This window comes from Punica granatum, chromosome 1 (assembly GCF_007655135.1).
Source record: "Punica granatum isolate Tunisia-2019 chromosome 1, ASM765513v2, whole genome shotgun sequence".
NCBI lineage: Eukaryota > Viridiplantae > Streptophyta > Magnoliopsida > Myrtales > Lythraceae > Punica > Punica granatum.
The window spans coordinates 50301628-50328467 of record NC_045127.1 but is presented as its reverse complement, the minus strand read 5'-3'; the positions used below and the strand labels follow the sequence as shown (position 1 = coordinate 50328467).

The 26840-nt window shown below is 40.9% G+C and overlaps 4 protein-coding genes across 5 annotated transcripts; all 4 read left to right on the top strand.

Moving 5' to 3' along the window:
* Positions 1-3598: 3598 nt before the first annotated feature.
* Positions 3599-8296, top strand: LOC116201874 (probable trehalase). 2 transcript variants are annotated; one of them, XM_031533319.1, is made up of 12 exons: positions 3599-4226; positions 4390-4509; positions 5298-5428; positions 5462-5476; positions 5565-5665; positions 5756-5865; positions 6511-6583; positions 6677-6844; positions 6929-7016; positions 7213-7312; positions 7419-7632; positions 7719-8296. In XM_031533319.1, exons 1-12 carry the CDS (start codon positions 3727-3729, stop codon positions 7806-7808), a joined length of 1710 nt encoding a protein of 569 aa, XP_031389179.1. In that variant the 5' UTR covers positions 3599-3726; the 3' UTR covers positions 7809-8296. The 2 variants fall into 2 exon arrangements, with proteins under 2 accessions (XP_031389179.1, XP_031389187.1); XM_031533327.1 differs by lacking the exon at positions 5462-5476 and having other exon boundaries at positions 3600-4226; positions 5298-5413; positions 7719-8172.
* A 936-nt stretch (positions 8297-9232) lies between these two features.
* On the top strand, positions 9233-11411 carry LOC116201886 (UPF0481 protein At3g47200-like). Its single transcript, XM_031533340.1, has 3 exons — positions 9233-9573; positions 9767-10571; positions 10675-11411. The coding sequence occupies exons 2-3, from the start codon at positions 9802-9804 to the stop codon at positions 11216-11218; spliced, it is 1314 nt and encodes a 437-aa protein (XP_031389200.1). The 5' UTR covers positions 9233-9573; positions 9767-9801; the 3' UTR covers positions 11219-11411.
* Positions 11412-15326: 3915 nt separating this feature from the next.
* Positions 15327-19941, top strand: LOC116201914 (probable trehalase). Its single transcript, XM_031533375.1, has 11 exons — positions 15327-15913; positions 16059-16178; positions 16975-17090; positions 17209-17309; positions 17400-17509; positions 18197-18269; positions 18363-18530; positions 18618-18702; positions 18896-18995; positions 19102-19315; positions 19392-19941. The coding sequence occupies exons 1-11, from the start codon at positions 15450-15452 to the stop codon at positions 19479-19481; spliced, it is 1641 nt and encodes a 546-aa protein (XP_031389235.1). The 5' UTR covers positions 15327-15449; the 3' UTR covers positions 19482-19941.
* Positions 19942-20930: 989 nt separating this feature from the next.
* On the top strand, positions 20931-22804 carry LOC116201842 (UPF0481 protein At3g47200-like). Its single transcript, XM_031533273.1, has 3 exons — positions 20931-21077; positions 21203-22022; positions 22126-22804. The coding sequence occupies exons 2-3, from the start codon at positions 21277-21279 to the stop codon at positions 22652-22654; spliced, it is 1275 nt and encodes a 424-aa protein (XP_031389133.1). The 5' UTR covers positions 20931-21077; positions 21203-21276; the 3' UTR covers positions 22655-22804.
* The last annotated feature ends 4036 nt before the right edge of the window (positions 22805-26840 follow it).

Below are 26840 nucleotides of genomic sequence, written 5' to 3'. Positions count from 1 at the left end.
AATCCCGATGTTTAGGTATCCTAAAGCAAGAGAGCTGTTGATCTTAGATGCACTTACGTATTCTTTGAAGATGCTATATTGAGCTCGGAATTGGATACGGACTAGTCCGTCACATTTGATATGAAACTATAGAGGAGGAATGGAATGGAATCAGCGATCGAACCAACAGACTCAGCTGCCAAGGTGTTTAACTGAAAGCAAATTAATGATTTTTCTTAGGCTTTACGATGGGCTGGGACCTCTACTTGGGCTGCCCAAACGGAACTGCCCGGTAACATATATATGTGGCAAATCGCCTAATCGATGCATATAACCATTTGAGATCGGCCAACTGATCTTCCCATATTATATTCTTGAAGATATATAAAGGGATTGGAACGAATATAAAGCACGATCAGGAAATTCAGTTATAAGTGCATATTTATGGAAAGATGTGAGTTACACAGGAATTTCAGATAGTATGAATAAATTGGAAATGTAATTATGAGACGGTCCAATCATGTCTGTATATGTTTTCGGAATAAAATGAGAAGTCCGAAGAGAGAGAGGAGCGATTGTGGGCGGTGCTGGCCAGAGTCGACAGCACCACCGCCCCATCCCCAGATCCCGATCTGCCGTCTCTCTCTATCTCTATTTTTTTAAATTTTCGATTTTTATTATTTTGAGAAATTATAAAAATAAAATAATAGTAAAGATATGGGCCAAAAGTGAAAATAAAGAAAATAGTGGACTGACATGTGAGTACTGCACCAAAAACTCTAGATTTTCAACACCTACCTTTATCAAACAATTTTTACTTAATCAATTAAGCACTTATAATTTCAGCACTTAAAATTAAGTCCAAATGAACATAACCTCAGTTGTATATGGGAGAAGTATGGTTGGGAGGGAGTTAGGGAAGCAAGAGTGTTGAGACATCTGAATGTTTATTTTTGTTTTTCATTTTTTCGTAATAAAACTGCTCAATTCATTTTGTATTTTGAATTTACTCGATGAATTTGAATTTGCTTGATGAAATTAGGAAGTCCTATTGTTGCGGACGTTTTAGATGTGACTGTTCATAATCTCTTCTCGGTACTGTTAGGTAGTTCGGGATGCCATTCGATTGCATCTTTCACGTCAAATGGAAAGCACGTGATATCGACAAATGAAGATTCGAGCGTCTGCATCTGGAACTACACCAATCAGGAGAAGAAACGATCAAGAGCAAAGAGCGTGCTATCATGAGAGAGTTTCTTCTTCGATAACGTGTCCATTGCTATCCTGTGGGGTGGCCCAATGCACTCCATGCGAAGAGAAGATGGGCAGATCGAGAGTGGTCCGACAAGTCAAACCCTCGACGACTACTTTGGCCAGAAGATGCTGCCCTTTTCTTCTTCCCCTGACTGCTTCTCTCTGGGCCGAGGGTTCCTCCTCGAGCTCCTGCCCAAAGGGTCAGCGACTTGGCCGGAGGAGAAGCTATCAGATTCGAGCCCAGTGATTGTTTCCCCTTCGATGTGCAGATCAGAATACAAGTTCTTGAAGAACGCACTATCAGACTCTCCCCACATGTGGGGCCTCATAATTGTCACTACTGGGTGGGATGGGCGGATCAGAACGTATCACAACTATGGGTTGCCGGTTCGTTCTTGAAACGATCTGAGGACTTACACTATTCGATTCAAAGTAAGGTTTCTTACCTTTGTATTCCATAAGACGTGTCCGTCGGAGATAGAAAGGTATAGTATGTATGTATGTATGAATCGTGCCGCAGCGAAGTTAGAGTGGCCATTGTATGTGTTTAGTATAGATCCACAGGGGTGTGAACCGACACCATTTTTTTTTTCCAATTTTACTCTCCCCTACTCAGTTGTATTGGGTGCAATGGTGCATATGAGGGTTAAATCATACATGATTCTTTTATTTTTTCAATGTCATGAGAAAATTGTAGCTATATATATGTGCAATTTGTCTATATAATATCTATTATGGAATGTGATTGAAGCTGTTGGATGGGAGGTGGCCGTGAAGCTATCGAGCCATGTTGGGCTAGTTCGATGGAAGTCTTGATCAGTTGAGAGTCTTTGGTTCAATTGAATCCAATCATTCTTAGTCGGGAGCCAATTAAATTTAGAGTTATATATTCAAGAAAAAGGTCGGATATATGTCAATATATATATAACTCTGATTAGTATTCAGGTTTTCTCACTTCGACTTTATATGATTACACAAGCCTTGATCTACTTAACCATGCATATTATAAAAGGATAATCGACTTAGAGAGAGTTGTCTAAGACGGCTCGCATCTTCATTTAGCCTTGGGTTCAAGTTTAGTCCGTCCGTGACAAAGCAGATCACTTATGCTTCTTCCTGTTGCCGCCACCGCCACCACAACTAATGCCGAACTCACACCCGTATGCATTGCCAAAGCACGAAAACAGCCCGGCCCCTTCGTCCCTCTGCCTTCGCCTCCGTGCATGGCCGATCATTTACCATTATCGAATAATAAATTCTCAATCTAATATTATCCTAGCAGATTCTACCCGTATTATCCGGCGAGCTCGGTGTATAATGAATCCATGGTTAATGGATCCCAAGTGGGGTTGAGGCATAGAGGTGCCGGAAGCGTGGTTGGTATGGGTTCCCTAGTGTCATCCATCGGTCCATCGGCTTTGACCGTGGCTGCAGCGATAGCCAAGTGTATCTATTTGAGGCGGGCAAATGCTTACAATGACGACCGTGGGAGCTCGATCCTGTTAGAAACAATGGCAGAGACAGAGAGCGCTGAGGGGCTGAAGACAGAGAGATGGCGAACGGAACTTCCTCCTTTGTATGACCGAAAGAGCACATCAAATTGCAATACCAATGGTAGCGCAGGCAACCGTAAGTGTAGATATCATCGATCTTCTTGTGATTGCATGTACATACATGGAGTTCATCTGTTGATCTGGCATCGCAAACAGAATGCTTACGAGTTGCGGCCAGTCTTGATCAAGTCCATATATCACAAAAATGGATAGTTTCAAGAAATGCATAGCTTCAAACCGAAATATAAATTCCAAAAACATCTTGTCGAAATATGTATTCCGAAAACGATAAATCAAATGCCATCCGCAGTATTTTTGTATTTTTTTCTTTTGCTAATTTACGAATGTAATCACTGAAAAAGTGAAAATTCAAGTAGCCAATGACCACATCCTTGCGCTCGTAAGAAGGGCCGTTTTTGGACTCTCTTTACCAATGTTATTAAAACCGGATTGGACTAGCCAATCTGACCGATCGACTGGAAACCGACACCTTGTCAGGTCCGATTCTCTTAAAGATCGAAGTTGCACCTTTAGATAAGTGATCCCATTAAATTGGGCGATTTTGACTGAATTTTACGAACCCATATTTGTTTTCTTTTGATCATTCTTTCTTTTAAGCATAACAAAGGGAGTCAATAAAAAAAATTTTCTTTCATTCATTATTTCAATTATATGAATTATTGTCTATTTATTTAATATATCATTATCTTTCTTAATTTTATATGCATTATTTATTATTTGATTGGATGCCTTATCTGATCCATCAAACCCGGTTGAACCCATAAATTCGTGAATTCATATCTCGATCGATCGGTTCAGACAATGCGTTTTACTCTTTCCTATCCTTCTCTCTCATGTCCGTTCGTTGACTCAACTGTTACTCTGCGTTGACTCACTCTCTAGGTCAACTCCGCTCCGAGTTGCCGTCGTCGCCCTCGCCATGAGCAGCTGCTCCTCCGCCAGAGGGCCGGTGGCGCCCTCTGTTCCTCTGATCGCCTTCCTCGAGCGCGTCCAAGAAGCCGCTCTCAGCATCTTCGGCGCCTCGGGCTTCGACCCGAAGCGCTACGTCGACCTGTCCCTCAAATCCGACCTCCCGGCCGCGGAGCGCGCCTTCGACGAGCTACGGGCCTCGGCCACCGCTCAGGACTGGGAGACTTTCATACGGAGCTATTTCGAGGACGCGGGCGGCGACCTGGAGCACTACGAACCCCCGGATTACACGCCGGAGCCGGAGGGGTTCCTGCCGGCAGTTAAGAGCAGGGAGATGAGGGAGTGGGCGCTGGAGGTGCACGCTCTCTGGAAGAGCCTGAGCAGGAAGATATCGGATGGAGTCAGGACCCGCCCGGATTCCCACACGTTGATACCGGTCCCGAACCCTCTTGTGATTCCGGGGTCGAGGTTCCGCGAAGCTTATTACTGGGATTCTTATTGGGTGATTAGGCAAGTCCTATTTCCTTTCCGCATATCGTCGTGCTTGACTACTTGCAAGCTCTGAACTTTGCTGCCTTAGCATTTTGTATTCTGGGCTACCTGAGAATTTGTTGAATTGAGATCATTAATCTGCCTGTGTCAGAGTTGTAGTTATGGTTGATTAGTGATGCAGGGGGCTGTTGGCGAGTAAAATGTATGAGACTGCGAAAGCTGTTGTGAAGAATCTCATATATTTGGCAAATCGATATGGCTATGTCCTAAATGGTGCCAGGGCATACTACACTAACAGGAGGTAAAAAAAAGTTTGGATTTTTCCTCAATAATTGTTTAGCATGGAAGTGCATTGCTATCTAGTTTTGTTTCTTTTACCTTTTCTAGTGATTCCTGTTTTGATTGGCGGTGTCTATCTATCTTATGTACATAACCATACAACGGAGTGGTTCTGCTGATGTAAAAAGACCGTTTCAATGTTTCAACCATCATTTTGAATGTGATCTTGTACGTCCATTCATGACGCAACCACAATATGGACTACTAGAAAAATGGTTCAACAAATCTCTCTAGGGCTACCTTTTATATTTTGCATTCATGTTGCTCTTTTGTTTCTGGTTATTGTTCTCAGTCACTGAAGTGCAAATGCCGGGTCAGTGCACGGGTGTCAGCTGAATTGTTCAATTTTCCATTGTCCAGCTAATTAGTAGGCGAACAACCCAATATAGTGTTGTGCGTAGGTCTGGACAAATAAGTAATGATAACAACAAAACTTTATGCGTATATGCAACATAACCCATGCGACGTTTGCTATGTAATTTATGATGTGCACAGATGAGTAGCGTTAATGGTTAATTAGAACTGTGTTTTATGCAGACTTGAGACAGTGCTAACTGCATGTGCCTTTTTCATTATTCCCTCCTACTTACTGTAAACCGTATCCAATTGACTGTGTGAATTATGAAATTTTAAAAAGTTTGCTGTTTCAAAAGTTCATTGGTCTTGAGTTACCTCTGATTATATCAGTTCTTTATAATTAAGCCTATTAGTCCTCCATTATAGCCCTAATCTTGAGGGTAACTTTTGCAGCCAGCCTCCTCTATTGAGTGCAATGGTACGCGAAATTTACGATGCAACTCACGATTTGGAATTGGTTAAAATATCGCTGCAAGCACTACTCAATGAATATGAGTTTTGGAATTCAGGTATCAAGTACAGAAATTTGTCTGTTTCAGCAATTTTCATTTATGTAAATCCATGCAACCTTGGTACAGAGCGCTTCTGGGTATCGTTACTTGATTGAATGGCTCATTTCCTTGGAGACCAATATTTAGTAGTGCATCTCTGTCATGTTAGGGAAACACAAGGTGACCATACAAGATGCTGAAGGTCGTATTCATACTTTAAGTCGATACTATGCAAAATGGGACAAACCTAGGCCCGAATCATCCACCACTGTATGTCCCCCACCCCACAAGAACTCAGATATGATCAAATTCTGAAGCAGATTTTCAAACATATATTTGGATGTTGCAAATTTTCTCCAGGACAAGGAGTCCGCGTCCAAGCTCTCGAGCGCTTCCGAAAAGGCGAATTTGTACTGGGAACTTGCTTCAGCTGCTGAATCTGGATGGGATTTCAGTGCGAGATGGATGAGGTAAGAGTTGAAGAGAGCTACTGCATCCAATAGTTTTCTCTTATTGCTGAGTTTGTGCATTTCCCCTGCCCAAAATTTGTTCTGAGAAGTATAACTAAGATGTCTTGTCGGAAGCTGCTACATCAATCTACAGTGAGAACTAGGATGTAAAATCAATTCATTAGGTGGTTGGATTAGATTACTGTACAGAGGTTTGATTAAGAAAAATGATGAATCTGGATGAAAACTGTCTTAGTTTTTTGAATTATGGTGATCCACTCCCTTACTGAAATCTTTGAATGAGGTGATGGTAATTATTGGACATCATATTTGAAGAGGAACCTGATACTGACCCACTTATCTAAAAGCATGAACCCCTCTGACTTCTTGCACTTTTTTCATGAATTTGTTAGAAAAATTAAAATGGGAGATGATTTTTTTACCACTTAGCAAGCTTGAGCTCTACCTTAACAACAATTTTTATTGACTGCACCAATTGTCTATGGCTTTCCTTCCAGAGTTATGAAGAACTCGTTGGCGTAGATATATTTTTCTTGGGGAGCAAGTAGAGGACTTGCTAATCCTACCTTTTGAGTATTGTACTTGTACCAACGGCTCTTCCATATTGAACCTAATGCTTCCAATTGAATCATGTATTCTTCACAGGGATCCTCTAGATTTCACGACAATGGCAGCAACTTCAGTGCTACCTGTTGATTTAAATGCATTCATACTGGGGGTACCATTTTGAAGACCTTCCCTTGAGAGTCATTGGCTATCATGTGTGCGTGAACTGCTAAAAAATGACGAGGCATGTCTGTTATTGTTGCAGATGGAACATGATATAGCTTTTTTTGCTGAAGTTATTGGAGATAAAAGTACTTTTGAGCGCTTTGTCATGGCTTCTGAAGCAAGAAAAGAAGCGATAACCTCAATATTTTGGAATGAACAGAAGGGACAATGGCTTGACTACTGGCTTAATTATAGCAACTCATGCTCGGTAGAATTTCGGCCAAAGTTGTATTAGTGTCTTTAACTTGTCATCGTGTATATTCCCCTGATTCATTTGCATATATACCTTCAGGAGCCTTACATATGGGACACATTAAACCAGAACCAGAATGTATATGCATCAAACTTTGTTCCTTTGTGGATTAACCCATTCTACTCAGGTATGTGTCATTCACATGGTCACTATGGCAGTGTTCGGTGTTTCTATTCTTTTTTTTTTTTTAAAATGAATATTCCGTGTTCCCATTCAAAACATCACATCAGTTCCAGTAAATAATCATTTTCTGAATTGTGATTCATCTTTTGCTACTCCTGTATTGCCATGCTCATAGCTTCTTCTTTCACGTTGATGTGAAGATGCTTCAATGGTACATAAAGTCGTGAACAGTCTCAAGCATTCAGGTTTACTTCAGGCATCGGGGATTGCAACTTCCTTGCAGAATTCAGGGCAGCAGTGGTTTGTAGTTGCATTTTTGCGTGGACCTTATTTGAATCTATGATATTTACAAAATCTCATCAGCTTGGCGCAGACATAACTGAGCCGGCCTCATTTCACTGATTAGGGACTTCCCTAATGGGTGGGCTCCACTCCAGCACATGATTGTCGAAGGCCTGGTGAAATCCGGTTCAACAGATGCTAGGCAAATGGCTGAAGACATTGCTGCGAGGTGGATCAGGACAAACTATGCAGCATACAAGCAGACCGGAAAAATGCACGAGAAATACAATGTCGTGAATTGTGGAGAGTTCGGAGGCGGCGGTGAATATGTTCCTCAAGTAGGATAAAATCTTCCTTCAATTCGAATTACACTGTTACTTATTTGGGTGCTGAATATGTGTTTATTTCTTTTCATGGGTTGCAGACTGGTTTTGGCTGGTCGAATGGAGTTGTATTGGCTTTCTTGGAGGAGTTCGGGTGGCCTCAGGACAGGGAAATAATAGATCGGGAGTGATCAGTGAGCTTCGTTGGCCACTGCTGGATGGAGTTTGAATATATATTCGTCTCAACTCTTCCAAGAAGCTCTGGAGTTAATTATCCGTGAGCTCCAACATGTGTGAGCTCAAGGTTATGAATAATGAATATCTTTCTCCAACCTATACTCACTCAACATCATCAGATTGCTCAGATTCTGTACTATTGATGGCTAAATAATTGTATAAGATACTATTGATGAGGGAGGAGTGCGGCCATTGTCGGCCTCGCAAGGTGAAGATATTCGAAGCCTCTTGGTCGTTGCATCTGGCTTGGCAGCCTTCCGACCTCTGGAAAAGTTTCATGACCTGGTGATATCCATCAGTTTCTTGCCCGGTCTGTTCTATTGCGTGTTCATTGTATTCTATTGTATCCTTATTAAAAATACAACTTCATGTTCATATTGGCATGAGCGTTGAAAAAGCTTCACGTAAAAAAAGATCGACAACTTCCAGGAAAGTTTGCTTGCGATGTGTTTGTGGATTGACATTCGGTATTCGTTCTCCAAATGTTTTGATTGAGATGTTTGAATATTCTTCATTAGTGTCGGAGAATTTAATTATTCCAAGTTGTTGAGTAAGTCCTCACCTGTTCTATTGTTTATGTGAGCAATTAAGAAAGAATAATAAACATAAACATTACTTAACCAAGATGTAGGTAAGTAAGTAAGTAATAATAATAATAATAATATAAAATAATTTCATAAAATAATATTATAATCTATATCTATATCTATATTTTATATATTTAAATCGGAAGTATTTTGGAAGTTTTTGCAGAGTGTACATTTGTTTTTCATACTATTGAGTTTCTCTTTTATCTTTTTAAAAAGTACGAATAAAATTAATGTAAATATAGACATTTATTTAATCATGAATTAAGTAATAACCATAATAATATAAAATAATATCATAAAATAATAATATAATATAATGTAATTGTTTTTAATTCAATATTGTAGGTCGATTTATAAAGTATTTAAATATGGATTGTTCCTTATGATACTTGAATAAGTCAACAATATTATGGATAATGTACATCCATATAATGACATAATAAGGGTCGGTTTAAAAATGTATATTTATTTTTAATAAGGATATTGAATTGTCAAAATTTTGAGATATTTTATAATAATTGTATTCAATTGAAGTAGAATTGAACTATGAAATAAATAATATATGTTTTCTATCATATATATATATATATATATATATATATATATATACTGTGCGTAATTTTATTGGTTAGTTTTCCGTGAATAGAATTGAACTATGAAACAAGGGATATTATGTTTTCTATATATATATACTGTGCGTACTGGTTAGTTTTCCGTGCATTGCACGGCAACCCTACTTTTATATATATACATGTCCCCTACATCATGTCACTTTCCCGCCTTTAATTTCTTTATTAGTATGTGTCTGGGTTAACCATGAGGGGGGCTGTTTGTCTCTTTTGTTCTCTTCATCTCCATCATCTTCTTCTTCTTCTTCTTCATCTTCTTCTTCTTCTTCATCTTTTTTTCCTTAATTTATTAAACTTTTCAAACTAATATATGATTGTGAGGTAGTCAACGGCGTACGTTTCCTTTTAAATTTGCAAGTGCATCTCTGCTCTATATATGCTCAGGATATGCCCTCTCAATCGCCATAAGCGAGTTCTCGACAATACAGATTTTCGAAGATCTAATTGAAAGCTTTGCTGTTGTTGGAACGATCCTTCTTTGTGATTTTACAACTAGTCAGGTGATTCTCTCTCCCCTTTAATTTGTTCTCGAGTTAGCTTGCACAAGTAAGAAGGAGTATCATATATAGAACACATTTGCACCTTCTGCTAATATATCATGGATTTTCTCTTCTTTTTTTTTGGGCATAATTATTATTTTGTGGATTTTCTTAAATGTCATGAGCATGATTTGTGCAATCCTGATTACTGCAGCATATGCACGAGTTCCCGACTTAATCCTATTTAAAATGGACTCTGCTCGTCATCGTCTAATGGATTGCGGGCAAGTTGAAGGGGAAACCGTCGATGATGTTTACTGTGAAGCAATACAGGAACTTCAGAAGAAATTGGTGAGGAAACCTCCATGGCCGTCCAATTGTTGCATATTCAGAGTTCCAAGCACGATCCGGAGGCATAATAAATATGCTTACGAACCACAATTGGTCTCGATAGGTCCGTACCATCATGGTCGCGAAAGATTCCAACCGATGGAAAAGTTCAAATGCTGGTACTTGGGATGTCTCCTTGACCGAGCCTCGACCTGCGAGTCAAGGCTGGAGTGCCTTTTCAAAGTAATTGGAAGTAACGTGCAGCACTGCCTCGATTGTTATGCGGAGAAAGATGTTATCAGTGCTGATGAGTTTGTCGAGATGATGATATTGGATGGGTGTTTCGTCCTAGAGCTTTTCCGGAAGAAAGCGGGAATTGTCCCTCAACACCCCGATGACCCGATATTTAAAACATCTTACATGAGGAAGATACTTTTGAGTGATCTGCTCTTGCTCGAAAATCAGCTTCCGTGGTACGTCCTTGAGTCGATATTCTACCTCACCGCTGCACACAGGGAAAGGGCTGAGAATTCTCTTGCGGTGTTGGCCCTCAATTTCTTCGACTTCAACACCATCAGAAGTGGAGCGATCAACCCCAACATAATCCCTGTGAACAAGCACTTGCTCGATCTACAGCGCAACAACTTGCTCACTTCTTATGTGAGCGTGGACCCTGAACAGACAGCCTGGTACTAATCTAAAACCCGAACATTATAATGCTAATCTAAAGCTTAAAGCATATGGATGAAGCTCATGGTAACTATTTTTCCTTTTACTATTCTATTTTCACAGGCACCCTATTCCCTGCGTGACAAAGCTTCTCCAAGCGGGAGTTTGGTTTGAGAGCGGCGAGTCAAGCGAGATGATGGACGTCCAATTCAAAAATGGTGTTATGAGGATCCCTCCAATAATGATCCTTGAAAATGCCGAGTCCCTGATCAGGAACCTGATCGCGTATGAGCAGTGTGATGCCACCTGTAGGGACAAGATCACGTCCTATGCCATCCTCCTAAACAACCTCATCGAGTCGGGAAGGGACCTCGACTACCTGTGCCAGAAAGGAATCGTGACTTGCTACCTGAGCTCCGAGGAGGTCAGCAGCTTCTTCAGGAGGCTCTACAGCGATGCTGATGTGGTGTACTACACTTACGCGAAGCTTTCTCAGGATGTCAACCTCTATTGTAGGGCCCGGTGGCCTAAATGGCGGGCTACATTGCTGAGGGATTATTTTGACAACCCTTGGTCAATCTTATCGTTTGTCGCTGCCATTCTCTTCCTGTTCCTTAACTTCCTACAGGTTTTGTTCTCTATTCTTTCCTACAGGACAGCAGCTTAATTAATTGCTGTAAGCTGTTGATAGCTTCTTAGTCGGAGTCTGATTTGGTGAAAGCAAGATCACTATGTGTAAACAAGCTTGTCCTTCTGTACATATATCATCTATTCAGCATGTACATACATCTTTGAAGCACAATGTATCTTAATTTTATCATAACATTGTTATCTCTAATGCAAGTGTGACATTGCTTACATCCCAAGTATTTACCAACGGAGGCGTTTTGGCTCGCATTAGTTTTAGGCGTTATTCATGCTCGGTATTCTTGGAGCTGCTATAACTAGCTTGCTCGATGAGAAAGGTAGCCTGGGCAGTCGAGTTCTGTCCTCTTGATGCTGCTTAACGGAACTTGCAACTAAAGAACATTTGAATGCTGCTTGTCATTTGCTCTGCCAACTATAATAATGAGTCGATTGGATATGCAGATATAATCTTGAATCCTGATATTTTGGTTTCCTAAATCAAGCGAGCTGTTGATTTTAGATGCACTTACGTATTCTTTGAAGAGGCTATGTCGAGCTCGGAATTGGATACGGACTAGTCTATCACATTTGATACGAAACTACGGAGAAGGAATGGAATGGAATCAGTGATCAAACCAAAATACCTCAGCTGCCAAGGTGTTTAAATGAAAGCAAATTAATGATTTTTCTTGGGCTTTATGAATGGGCTTGGACCTCTACTTGGGCTGCCCAAACGGAACTGCCTGGTAACATATAAATGGCAAAATCGCCTAATCGATGCGTATAACCATTTGAGAATGGTCAACTGATCTTCCCGTATTATATTATTGAAGATATATAAAGGGATTGGAACGAATATAAAGGACGATGAGGAAATTCAGTTATAAGTGCATATTTATGGTAAGATGTGAGTTGTATGGGAATTTGAGATGGAATGAATAAATTAGAAACGTAATTATGAGACGGTCCAATCATGCATGTATCTATTTTCGGAATAAAATGAGAAGTCCAAAGAGAGAGAGAGGGGCGATTGTGGGCGGTGCTGGCCCCGATCCTTGCAAGCACTGCCCAATTGAGGTCGCCGACGACCTCGATTAGGGCAGTGGTGGTCAGAATCGACGACACATCGCCTCTTCCCTAGATACTGATATGTTGTCCCCTTTTTATTTTTATTTTTATATTTTGAAAAATTATAAAAATAAAATAATAGTAAAGATCGGGGCCAAAAATGAAAAGAAAGAAAATAGTGGGTTGGCATGTGAGTAGTGCACTAAAAACTCTAGACTTTTTTTTTTGGTAAAATAAGCAAATGCATTAAGTATTAATCATCCGCACACAAAGCGCTTACAGTGAAGTGTAGTCCTATTGTTGTCGACGTTTTAGATGTGACTGTTGATAATCTCTTCTTGGTACTATTAGGTAGCTCGGGATGCCATTCGATTGCATCCTTCATATCAGATGGAAAGCACGTAATCTCGGCAAATGAAGATTCGAGAAGACACAATCAAGGGCAAAGAGTGTGCTATCGTGTGAGAGTTTCTTCTCCGATAACGTATCCATTGCTATCCCCTGGTGTGGCCCCATGCACTCCATGCAAAGAGAAGGGTAGATTGAGAGTGGTCCGACAAGTCAAACCCTCGACGACTACTTTGACTAGAAGGTGCTACCCTTTTCTTCTTCCCTTGACTGCTTTTCTCTGGGCCGAGGGTTCCTCATCGAGCTCCTGCCCAAAGGGTCAGCGACTTAGCCGGAGGAGAATCTATCAGATTCGAGCCCAGTGATTGTTTCGCCTTCGATGTGCAGATCAAAATACAAGTCCTTGAAGAACGCACTATCGGACTCTCCCCACATGTGGGGCCTCATAATTGTCACTGCCGGGTTGGACAGGTGGATCAGAACGTACCACAACTATGGGTTGCGGGTGCGTTCTTGAAATGATCCGAGGACTTACACTATTCGATTCAAAGTAAGGTTTCTTACCTTTATATTCCATATGACGTGTCCGTCGGAGATAATAGGGGTGTGCACGGATACCGGATATACCCGAAACCGTTTGGAATCTACTATAACGGATATGGTTCGGATATTAAAAAAAGGAACCAGTGAAAATCGATTTCGGTTTCGGTTCCTATCTATAGGGTATCCAGAACCGAAACCATATATAATTTAGAGGTTTTTACCTAAAATGACTTATGATTTACCCATTTTGTCAAATCTATCGTATGTTTTTTTTTTGTCAAATCTATCATATGGTTTACTTTTTGCATCAAATCTATCCCGGCAATATCTTTTCCGTTAACGTCTAACGGCCGGGCTGACGTGGCACGTGAAGAGATAGTGGGCCACACTTGCCACGTGGGCGCTACGTCAGTACGACACGACTGTTAGATGTCGACGGAAAAAATAACGCCGGAATAGATTTGATGCAAAAAGTAAACCATGAGATAGATTTGACCAAAAAAAGCATATGATAGATTTGACAAAACGGGTAAACTATGGACCATTTTAGGTAAATTCCCCTATAATTTATAAAAAGAAAAAAAAAGAAAAAAGAAAGAAGAGTAAAGTTGAACTCTAGGCTCTGACTCTCAACTGTTATCCAGTTTGTAAACCTAATTCTCCTCTGCTCTCTCTTTCGCTCTCTCACAGTCTCCATCCACTCTCGGCTTTGACTCTCCGAAGGCTCTGCAGTCACCTCTGTCTCCAACTCTCCTTCAAGCTCTCTTTCCCCAGTGAGCTTCTGCTTCTCCCTTCTGCTCTGCTCGCCCAGTTCGTCTTCCTTTTCCTTCCCTTTTCAACTTAGGTTTTCTCGATTCTTCCGAGTCCATGCTCCTCCGATTATCGGAAAACGAAACGAATCTTATTAAACCTCACAACCGGTGATCTCCCCTGGTCCCTCACAAACCTCTCGAGCCTCATGCACCTCGACTTGAGGAACAACTGGATCTTTAGGCTGTGACTGTCGGTGATCGGCTCCGACTGTTGCTCCGCTCAGGCCTTCGTCTCCAGACTCCACCTTGGCACCTCGAGTCCTCGGCGAGCACGAGCTGCTGTTTCTCCGTCTCCACCTCGACAGCTCAGGTCGAGCACGAAAGACCACAGACTAGCTTTGGTATATTCTTACTTCTCAGTCACTTACTTTCCTTGTCTGCTCCTTTGATAGTGGCATTTAACTCTAATGTTCATGTTCATGTATTTCGACAAGTACTCAAATGTTCATGTCATGGACTCTTGAATTGGGAAATATTAGCACAAATAAAGACCGTTCTAGATACTCTCGGTACTGGAAAAAAAAATTACAGGTTCCACCGGGTATCAGGAACCTGTGGTATAATACAGATTCCGAGTAAGTTTCAGTTCAAGGATTCAACAGGGTAGGGTCCGATTCCAAAATCTTGGAACATGTACATTACATGGTAGGGTCCAGATATCGTGAAAAAAATTAGATACCCAGAATCGATCACCCCTAGGAGATAGTAAGGTTTAGTATGTATGTATGTATGAATCGTGCCACGGCGAAGTTAGAGTGGCCATTGTATGTGTTTAGTATAGATCCACAGGGGTGTGATTCGACACCATTCTCCCCTCCCCCAATTTTACTCTTCCCTACTCAGTTGTATTGGGTGCAGTGGTGCATATGAGGGTTAAATCATACAAGATTCTTTTATTTTTTCAATGTCATGAGAAAATTGTAGTTATATATATACATGTGCAATTTGTTTATATAAGATCTTTTATGGAATGTGATTGAAGCTGCTGGATGGGGGTGCCCGTGAAGCTATCGAGCCATGTCGGGTTATGTTCGATGGAAGCCTTGATCAGTTAAGAGTCTCGGTTCAATTGAATCCAGTCGACTCTGTCATCTTCCCCTACTTCATCACCTCATCTCTCAATACTTTTTATCGATCTTCTTGCGATTGCACATACATACATAGAGTTCCTCTGTTGATCTGGCATCGCAAACCGAATGCTTACAAGTTGCGGCCAGTCTTGATCGGGTCCATTTATCATGAAAATGGATAGTTCCAAGAAATGCAGATGTTCAAGCTGAAATATAAATTCCGAAAACACCTAGTCGAAATTTGTATTCCAAAAATGATAAATCAAATGCCAGTTTTTTTGCCTTTTTTTCTTTTGCCAATTTACGAATGTAATCACTGAAAAGTGAAAACTCTCTTTTTGCTAATTTCCGTTGGTTCACTCAACCGTTACTCTGCGTTGACTCACTCTCTAAGACAACTCCACTCTGAGTTGTCGTCGTCGCCCTCGCCATGAGCAGCTGCTCCTCCGCCAGAGGGCCGGTGGCGCCCCCTGTTCCTCTGATCGCCTTCCTCGAGCGCGTCCAAGAAGCCGCTCTCAGCATCTTCGGCGCCTCGGGCTTCGACCCGAAGCGCTACGTCGACCTGTCCCTCAAATCCGACCTCCCGGCCGCGGAGCGCGCCTTCGACGAGCTTCGGGCCTCGGCCACCGCTCTGGACTTGGAGACTTTCATGCGGAGCTACTTCGAGGACGCGGGCGGCGACCTGGAGCACTACGAACCCCCGGATTACACGCCGGAGCCGGAGGGGTTCCTGCCGGCAGTGAAGAGCAGGGAGGTGAGGGAGTGGGCGCTCGAGGTGCACGCTCTCTGGAAGAGCCTGAGCAGGAAGATATCGGATGGAGTCAGGACCCGCCCGGATTCCCACACGTTGAGGTTCCGCGAAGCTTATTACTGGGATTCTTATTGGGTGATTAGGCAAGTCCTATTTCATTTCTGCACTTGCAAGCTCTGAACTTTGCTGCCTTAGCATTTTGCATTCTGGGCTACCTGAGAATTTGTTGAATTGAGATCATTAATCTGCCTGTGTCAGAGTTGTAGTTATGGTTGATTAGTGATGCAGGGGACTGTTGGCGAGTAAAATGTTTGAGACTGCGAAAGCTGTTGTGAAGAATCTCATATATTTGGCAAATCGATATGGCTATGTCCTAAATGGTGCCAGGGCATACTACACTAACAGGAGGTAAAAAAAGTTTGGATTTTTCCTCAATAATTGTTTAGCATGGAAGTGCAGTTGCTATCTAGTTTTGTTTCTTTTACCTTTTCAAGCGATTCCTGTTTTGATTGGCGGTGTCTATCTATATTATGTACATAACCATACAACGGAGTGGTTCTGCTGATGTAAAAAGACCGTTTTAATGTTTCAATCATCATTTTGAATGTGATATTGTACGTCCATTCATAACGCAACCACAATATGGACTACTAGAAAATTGGTTCAACGAATCTCTCTAGGGCTACCTTTTATATTTTGCATTCATGTTGCTCTTTTGTTTCTGGTTATTGTTCTCAGTCACTGAAGTGCAAATGCTGGGTCAGTGCACGGGTGTCAGCTGAATTGGTCAATTTTCCATTGTCCAGCTAATTAGTAGCCGAACAACCCAATGATCATGTGATGTATAGTGTTTTGCGTAGGTCTGGACAAATAAGTAATGATAACAACAAAACTTTATGCGTATGTGCAACATAACCCATGTGAAGTTTGCTATGTATGATGTCCACAGATGAGTAGTGTTAATGGTTAATTAGAACTGTGTTTTATGCAGACATGAGACAGTGCTAACTGTGTGTGCCTTTTTCATTATTCCATCCAACTTACTGTAAACCGTATCCAATTGACTGTGTGAATTATGAAATTTTAAAAAGTTTGCTGTTTGAAAAGTTCGTCGGTCTTGAGTTCCCTCTGATTATATCAGTTCTTTATAATTAAGCCTATTAGTCCTCCATTATAGCCCTAATCTTGAGGGTAACTTTTGCAGCCAGCCTCCTCTATTGAGTGCAATGGTAAGTGAAATTTACGATGCTACTCACGATTTGGAATTGGTTAAAATATCGCTGCAGGCACTACTCAATGAATATGAGTTTTGGAATTCAGGTATCAAGTACAGAAATCCATGCAACCTTGGTACAGAGCGCTTCTGGGTATCGTTACTTGATTGAATGGCTCATTTCCTTGGAGACCAATATTTAGTAGTGCATCTCTGTCATGTTAGGGAAACACAAGGTGACCATACAAGATGCTGAAGGTCGTATTCATACTTTAAGTCGATACTATGCAAAATGGGACAAACCTAGGCCCGAATCATCCACCACTGTATGTCCCCCACCCCACAAGAACTCAGATATGATCAAACTCTGAAGCAGATTTTCAAACATATATTTGGATGTTGCAAATTTTCTCCAGGACAAGGAGTCTGCGTCCAAGCTCTTGAGTGCTTCCGAAAAGGCGAATTTGTACTGGGAACTTGCTTCAGCTGCTGAATCTGGATGGGATTTCAGTGCGAGATGGATGAGGTAAGAGTTGAAGAGAGCTACTGCATCCAATAGTTTTCTCTTATTGCTGAGTTTGTGCATTTCCCCTGCCCCAAAATTTGTTCTGAGAAGTATAACTAAGATGTCTTGTCGGAAGCTGCTACATCAATCTACAGTGAGAACTAGGATGTAAAATCAATTCATTAGGTGGTTAGATTAGATTACTGTCCAGAGGTTTGATTAAGAAAAATGATGAATCTGGATGAAAACTGTCTTAGTTTTTTGAATTATGGTGATCTACTCACTTACTGAAATCTAGAGGGACCTCATAGTATTCAACGTGCACTCTGAATTGCTATCTTTGAATGAGGTGATGGTAATTATTGGACATCATATTTGAAGAGGAACCTGATACTGACCCACTTATCTAAAAGCATAAACCCCTCTGACTTGCACTATTTTCATGAATTTGTTAGGAAAATTAAAATGGGAGATGATTTTTGTACCACTTAGCAAGCTTGAGCTCTACCTTAACAACAATTTTTATTGACTGCACCAATTGTCTATGGCTTTCCTTCCAGAGTTATGAAGAACCCCTTGGCGTAGATATATTTTTCTTGGGGAGCAAGTAGAGGACTTGCTAATCCTACCTTTTGAATATTGTACTTGTACTAACGGCTCTTCCATATTTAACCTAATGCTTCCAATTGAATCATGTATTCTTCACAGGGATCCTCTAGATCTCACGACAATGGCAGCAACTTCAGTGCTACCTGTTGATTTAAATGCATTCATACTGGGGGTACCATTTTGAAGACCTTCCCTTGAAAGTCATTGGCTATCATGTGTGCGTGAACTGCTAAAAAATGACGAGGCATGTCTGTTATTGTTTCAGATGGAACATGATATAGCTCTTTTTGCTGAAGTTATTGGAGATAAAAGTACTTTTGAGCGCTTTGTCATGGCTTCTGAAGCAAGAAAAGAAGCGATAACCTCAATATTTTGGAATGAACAGAAGGGACAATGGCTTGACTACTGGCTTAATTGTAGCAACTCATGCTCGGTAGAATTTCGGCCAAAGTTGTATTAGAGTCTTTAACTTGTCATCGTGTATATTCCTTTGATTTATTTGCATATATACCTTCTGGAGCCTTACATATGGGACACATTAAACCAGAACCAGAATGTATATGCATCAAACTTCGTTCCTTTGTGGATTAACCCATTCTACTCAGGTATGTGTCAGTCACGTGGTCACTATGGCGGTGTTCGGTGTTTCTAATCTTTTTTTTTTTAAATGAATATTCCATGTTCCCATTCAAAACATCACATCAGTTCCAGTAAATAATCATTTTCTGAATTGTGATTCATCTTTTGCTACTCCTGTATTGCCATGCTCATAGCTTCTTCTTTCACGTTGATGTGAAGATGCTTCAATGGTACATAAAGTCGTGAACAGTCTCAAGCATTCAGGTTTACTTCAGGCATCGGGGATTGCAACTCCCTTGCAGAATTCAGGGCAGCAGTGGTTTGTAGTTGCATTTTTGCATGGACCTTATTTGAATCTATGATATTTACAAAATCTCATCAGCTTGGCGCAGACATAACTGAGCTGGCCTCATTTCACTGGTTAGGGACTTCCCTAATGGGTGGGCTCCCCTCCAGCACATGATCGTCGAAGGCCTGGTGAAATCCAGTTCAACAGATGCTAGGCAAATGGCTGAAGACATAGCTGTGAGGTGGATCAGGACAAACTATGCAGCATACAAGCAAACCGGAAAAATGCACGAGAAATACAATGTCGTGAATTGTGGGGAATTCGGAGGCGGTGGTGAATATGTTCCTCAAGTAGGATAAAATCTACCTTCAATTCGAATATGTTTTGGGTGCTGAATATGAGTTTATTTCTTTTCATGGGTTGCAGACTGGTTTTGGCTGGTCGAATGGAGTTGTATTGGCTTTCTTGGAGGAGTTCGGGTGGCCTCAGGACAGGGAAATAATAGATCGGGAGTGATCAGTGAGCTTCGTTGGCCACTGCTGGATGGAGTTTGAATATATATTCGTCTCAACTCTTCCAAGAAGCTCTAGAGTTAATTATCCGTGAGCTCCAACATGTGTGAGTTCAAGGTTATGAATAATGAATATCTTTCTCCAACCTATACTCACTGAACATCATCAGATTGCTAAATAATTGTACAAGATACTATTGATGAGGGAGGAGTGCGGCCATTGTTGGCCTCGCAAGGTGAAGATATTCGAAGCCTCTTGGTCGTTGCATCTGGCTTGGCAGCCTTCCGACCTCTGGAAAAGTTTCAATCATGACCTGGTGATTTCCGTCAGTTTCTTGCCCGGTCTGTTCTATTGTGTGTTCATCGTATTCTATTGTATCCTTATTAAAAATACAACGTCATGTTCATATTGGCATGGGCGTTGAAAAAGCTTCACGTAAAAAAAGATCGACAACTTCCAGGAAATTTGCTTGCGATGTGTTTGCGGATTGACATTCGGTATTTGTGTTCTCCAAATGTTTTGATTGAGATGTTCGAATATTCTTCCCTAGTGTCCAAGAATTTAATTATTCCAAGTTGTTGAGTAAGTCCTCACCTGCTCTATTGTTTATGTGAGCAATTAAGGAAGAATAATAAACATAACATTACTTAACCAAGAAGTAAGTAGGCAAGTAAGTAAGTAATAGTAATAATAGAAAATTATATTATAATCTATATCTATATTTCCTATATTTAAACCGTAAGTATTTTGGAAGTTCTCGCGGAGTGTATATTTGTTTTTCATACTATCGAGTTTCTCTTTTATCTTTTTAAAAAATATGAATAAAATTAATGTAAATATAGACATTTACTTAATCATAAATTAAGTAATAACCATAATAATATAAAATAATAATATAATATAATGTAATTGTTCTTAATTTAATATTGTAGGTTGATTTATAAAGTATTTAAATCGGGATTGTTCCTTATGGAACTAGAATAAGCTAATAATATTATAAATAAGATGTATTAATATAATGGCATAATAAGGGTCGATTTAAAAATGCATATGTATTTTTAATAAGGATATTGAATTGTCAAAATTTGGAAATGTTTTGTAATGATTGTATTGAATTGAAGTAGAATTTAACTATGAAACAAGTAATATATGTTTTCTATCATATATATATATATATATATATATATATATACTTACTTACTGTGCATAATTTTATTCGTTAGTTTTCCGTGCAATGGAAATCCTTCTATTATATATATACATGTCCCATACAACATGACACTTTCCCGCATTTAATTTCATTATTTGTTCCCTTCATCTTCTTCATCATCATCGTCTTCTTCTTCTTCTTCGTCTTATTTTCCTTAATTTATTAAACTTTTCAAACCAATATATGATTGTGAGGTAGTGAATGGCGTACGTTTCCTTTTAAATTTGTAAGTGCATCTCTGCAACCAATATCATCATCTTGACAATACAGATTTTCGAAGATCTAAAATTGAAAGCTTTGCTTTTGTTGGAACAATCCTTCTTTGTGATTTTAGAACTAGTCAGGCGATTCTCCTTCTCCTTCAATTTGTTCGCGAGTTAGCTTGCATAAGTAAGAAGTAGTATCATATATAGAACACATTTGCACCTTCTACCAATATATCATGGATTTTTTGTATATAAGCATAATTATTGTTTTGTGGATTTTCTTAAATGTCATGAGCTTTGTTTGCGCAGTCCCAATTACTGCAGCATATGCACGAGTTCCCGACTTAATCCTATTACAAATTGACTCTGCTCGTCATCATCTAATGGACTGCGGGCAAGTTGAAGGGAAAACCGTCGATGATGTTAACTGTGAAGCAATACAGAAACTTCAGGAGAAATTGGTGATGAAACCTCCATGGCCGTCCAATTGTTGCATATTCAGAGTTCCAAGCACAATCCGGAGGCATAATGAATATGCCTACGAACCACAATTGGCCTCGATAGGTCCGTACCATCATGGTCGCGAAAGATTCCAACCGATGGAAAAGTTCAAACGCTGGTACTTGGGATGTCTCCTTGACCGAGCCTCGACCCGTGAGTCAAGGCTGGAGTGCCTCGTCAAAGTAATTGGAAGTAACGTGCAGCACTGCCTCGATTGTTATGCGGAGAAAGATGTCATCAGTGTCGATGAGTTTGTCGAGATGATGATATTGGATGGGTGTTTCATCCTAGAGCTTTTCCGGAAGAAAGCGGGAATTGTCCCTCAACACCCCGATGACCCGATATTTAAAACATCTTATATGAGGAAGATACTTTTGAGTGATCTGCTCTTGCTCGAAAATCAGCTTCCCTGGTCCGTCCTTGAGTCGATATTCTACCTCACTGCTTCACACAGGGAAAGGGCTGAGATTTCTCTTGCGGTGTTGGTCCTGATTTTCTTCGACTTCAACACCATCAGAAGTGGAGCGATCAACCCCAACATAATCCCTGTGAACAAGCACTTGCTCGATCTACAGCGCAATAACTTGCTCTCTTCTTATATGAGCGTGGACCCTGAACAGACAGCCTGGTACTAATCTAAAACCCGAACATTATAATGCTAATCTAAAGCTTAAAGCTTATGAAAGAAGCTTATGGTAACTATTTTTCCTTTTACTATTCTATTTTCACAGGTACCCTATTCCCTGCGTGACAAAGCTTCTCCAAGCGGGAGTTCGGTTTGAAAGCGGCGAGTCGAGCGAGATGATGGACGTCCGATTCGAAAATGGTGTTATGAGGATCCCTCCAATAATGATCCTTGACAATGCCGAGTCCCTGATCAGGAACCTGATTGCGTATGAGCAGTGCGATGCCACCTGTAGGGACAAGATCACGTCCTATGCCATCCTCCTAAACAACCTCATTGAGTCGGGAAGGGACCTCGACTACCTGTGCCAGAAAGGAATCGTGACTTGCTACCTGAGCTCCGAGGAGGTCAGCAGCTTCTTTAGGAGGCTCTACAGTGATGCTGATGTGGTGTACTACACTTACGCGAAGCTTTCTCAGGATGTCAACCTCTATTGTAGGGCCCGGTGGCCTAAATGGCGGGCTACATTGCTGAGGGATTATTTTAACAACCCGTGGTCAATCTTATCGTTTGTCGCTGCCATTCTCTTCCTTTTCCTTAACTTCCTACAGGTTTTGTTCTCTATTCTTTCCTAGAGGACAGCAGCTTAATTAATTGCTGTAAGCTGTTGATAGCTTCTTAGTCGAAGTCCGATTTGGTGAAAGCAAGATCACTATGTGTAAACAAGCTTGTCCTTCTGTACATATATCATCTATTCAGCATGTCCATACATCTTTGAAGCACAATGTGTCGTAATTTTATCATAACATTGTTATCTCTAATGCAAGCGTGACATTGCTTACGTCCCAAGTATTTACCAACGGAGGCGTTTTGGCTCGCATAAGTTTTAGGCGTTATTCATGCTCGGGATTCTTGGAGCTGCTATAACTAGCTTGCTCGATGAGAGAGGTAGCCTGGGTAGTCGAGTTCCGTCCTCTTTGATGCTGCTTAACGGAACTAGCAAATAAAGAACATTTGAATGCTGCTTGTCATTTGCTCTGCTAACTATACCAGTGAGTCGATTGGATATGCAGATATAATCTTGAATCCCGATGTTTTGGTATCCTAAAGCAAGCGAGCTGTTGATCTTAGATGCACTTACGTATTCTTTGAAGATGCTATATCGAGCTCGGAATTGGATATGGACTAGTCCATCACATTTGATACGAAACCACGGAGAAGGAATGGAATGGAATCAGTGATCAAACCAAAATACCTCAGCTGCCAAGGTGTTTAACTGAAAGCAAATTAATGATTTTTCTTGGGCTTTACGATGGGCTTTGGACCTCTGCTTGGGCTGCCCAAACGGAACTGCCTGGTAACATATAAATGGCAAAATCGCCTAGTCAATGCGTATAACCATTTGAGATTGGCCAACTAATCTTCCCGTATTATATTCTAGAAGATATATAAAGGGATTGGAACGAATATAAAGGACGATGGGGAAATTCAGTTATAAGTGCATATTTATGGTCAGATGTGATTTATATGGAAATTTAAGATGGAATGAATAAATTAGAAACGTAATTATGAGACGGTCCAATCATGCATGTATTGTTTTCGGAATAAAATGAGAAGTCCAAAGAGAGAGAGGGGCGATTGTGGGCGGTGCTGGCCAGAATCGACGACACATCGCCTCTTCCCCAGATACTGGTATGTTGTCCCCTTTTTATTTTTATTTTTATATTTTGAAAAATTATAAAAATAAAATAATAGTAAAGATCAGGGCCAAAAGTGAAAAGAAAGAAAATAGTGGGTTGGCATGTGAGTAGTGCACCAAAAACTCTAGACTTTCTTTTTTGGTAAAATAAGCAAATGCATTAAGTATTAATCATCCGCACACAAAGCGCTTACAGTGAAGTGTAGTCCTATTGTTGCCGACGTTTTAGATGTGACTGTTGATAATCTCTTCTTGGTACTATTAGGTAGCTCGAGATGCCATTCGATTGCATCCTTCATATCAGATGGAAAGCATGTAATCTCGGCAAATGAAGATTCAAGAAGACACAATCAAGGGCAAAGAGTGTGCTATCGTATGAGAGTTTCTTCTCCGATAACGTGTCCATTACTATCCCCTAGTGTGGCCCCATGCACTCCATGCCAAGAGAAGATGGGCAGATCGAGAGTGGTCCGACAAGTCAAACCCTCGACGACTACTTTGACTAGAAGGTGCTATCCTTTTCTTCTTCCCCTGACTGCTTCTCTCTGGGCCGAGGGTTCCTCATCGAGCTCCTGCCCAAAGGGTCAGCGACTTAGCCGGAGGAGAATCTATTGGATTCGAGCCCAGTGATTGTTTCCCCTTCCATGTGCAAATCAAAATACAAGTTCTTGAAGAACGCACTATCGGACTCTCCCCACATGTGGGGCCTCATAATTGTCACTGCCGAGTTGGACAGGTGGATTAGAACGTACCATAACTATGGGTTGCCAGTGCGTTCTTGAAATGATCCGAGGACTTACACTATTCGATTTAAAGTAAGGTTTCTTACCTTTATATTCCGTATGACGTGTCCGTTAGAGATGGTAGGGGTATGCACGAATACCGGATATACTTGGAACCGATCGGAACCTATCATAACGGATAGGGTTCAGATATTAAAAAAAGGAACCGGTGAAAATTAGTTTCGGTTTCGGTTCCTATCTATAGGGTATCCAAAACCGGAACCGAAACTGGATATAATTTAGGGATTTTTACCTAAAATGGTTTATGGTTTACCCATTTTGTTAAGTCTATCATATGCTTTTTTTTGTCAACTCTATCTCATGGTTTACTTTTTGCATCAAATCTATCCCGGCATTATCTTTTCCGTCAACATCTAACGACCGTGCTGACGTGGCACGTGGAGAGATAGTGGGCCACACTTGCCACGTGAGCGCTACGTCAGCACGACCGTTAGATGTCGACGGAAAAAATAATGCCGGGATAAATTTGCTATAAAAAGTAAACCATGTGATAAATTTAACAAAAAAAACATATGATAGATTTGATAAAAAGGGTAAACCATAGGTAATTTTAGGTAAATTCCCCTATAATTTATAAAAAGAAAAAAGAAAGAAAGAAGAGTAAAGCTAAACTTTAGGCTCCGACTCTTAACTCTGTTATCCAGTTCGTAAACCTAATTCTCCTCTGCTCTTTCTTTCGCTCTTTGACAGTCTCCATCCACTCTCGGCTTTGACTCTCCGAAGGCTATGCAGTCACCTCTGTCTCCAACTCTCCTTCAAGCTCTCTTTCCCAGTGAGCTTCCACTTCTCCTTTCTCCTCTGCTCGCCCAGTTCGTCTTCTTTTTCCTTCCCTTTGCAACTTAGGTTTTCTCGATTCTTCCGAGTCCATGCTCTTCTGATTATCGGAGAACGAAACGAATCTTATTAAACCTCACAACCGGTGAGCTCCCCCGGTCCCTCACAAACCTCTCGAGCCTCATGCACCTCGACTTGAGGAACAACTGGACCTCTAGGCTATGACTGTCGGTGACCGGCTCCGGCTGTTGCTCCGCTCAGGCCTCCGTCTCCAGACTCCACCTCGGCACCTCGAGTCCTCGGCGAGCACGAGCTGCTGCTTCTCCGTCTCCACCTCGACAGCTCAGGTTGAGCACGAAAGACCACATACCAGCTTCGGTATATTCTCACTTCTCAGTCACTTGCTTTCCTTGTTTGCTCCTTTGATGGTGGCATTTAACTCTAATGTTCATGTTCATGTATTCCGACAAGTGCTCAAATGTTCATGTCTTGGACTCTTGAATTGGGAAATGTTAGCAAAAATAGAGCCCGTTCTAGATACTCTCGGTACTGGAAAAAAAAAATTACAGGTTCCACCGGGTATTAGGAACTTGTAGTATAATACAGATTCCGTGTAAGTTTCGATTCCAGGATTCAACAGGGTAGGGTTCGATTCCAAAATCTTGGAACATGTACATTACATGGTAGGGTTCGGATATCGTGAAAAAAATTAGATACCCAGATTCGATCACCCCTAGGAGATAGTAAGGTTTAGTATGTATGAATCGTGCCACGGCGAAGTTAGAGTGGCCATTGTATGTGTTTAGTATAGATCCACAGGGGTGTGATTCGACACCATTCTCCCCTCCCCCAATTTTACTCTTCCCTACTAAGTTGTATTGGGTGCAGTGGTGCATATGAGGGTTAAATCATACATGATTCTTTTATTTTTTCAATGTCATGAGAAAATTGTAGTTATATATATATATGTGCAATTTGTTTATATAAGATCTTTTATGGAATGTGATTGAAACTGTTGGATGGGGGTGCCCGTGAAGCTATCGAGCCATGTCGGGTTATGTTCGATGGAAGCCTTGATCAGTTAAGAGTCTCGGTTCAATTGAATCCAGTCAACTCTGTCATCTTCCCCTACTTCATCACCTCATCTCTCAATACTTTTTATCTTCAAGAACACATCAAATTGCAATAGCAATGGTAACGCAGGCAACCATATGTGTAGATATCATCGATCTTCTTGCTATTGCACATACATACATAGAGTTCCTCTGTTGATCTGGCATTGCAAACTGAATGCTTACAAGTTGCGGCCAGTCTTGATCGGGTCCATTTATCATGAAAATAGATAGTTCCAAGAAATGCAGATGTTCAAGCTGAAATATAAATTCCGAAAACATCTAGTCGAAATTTGTATTCCAAAAACGATAAATCAAATGCAATACGGAGTTTTTTTTGCTTTTTTTCTTTTGCCAATTTACGAATGTAATCACTGAAAAGTGAAAACTCAAATTGCCGATGATTGATGAACGCATCCTTGCGCCCGCGGGA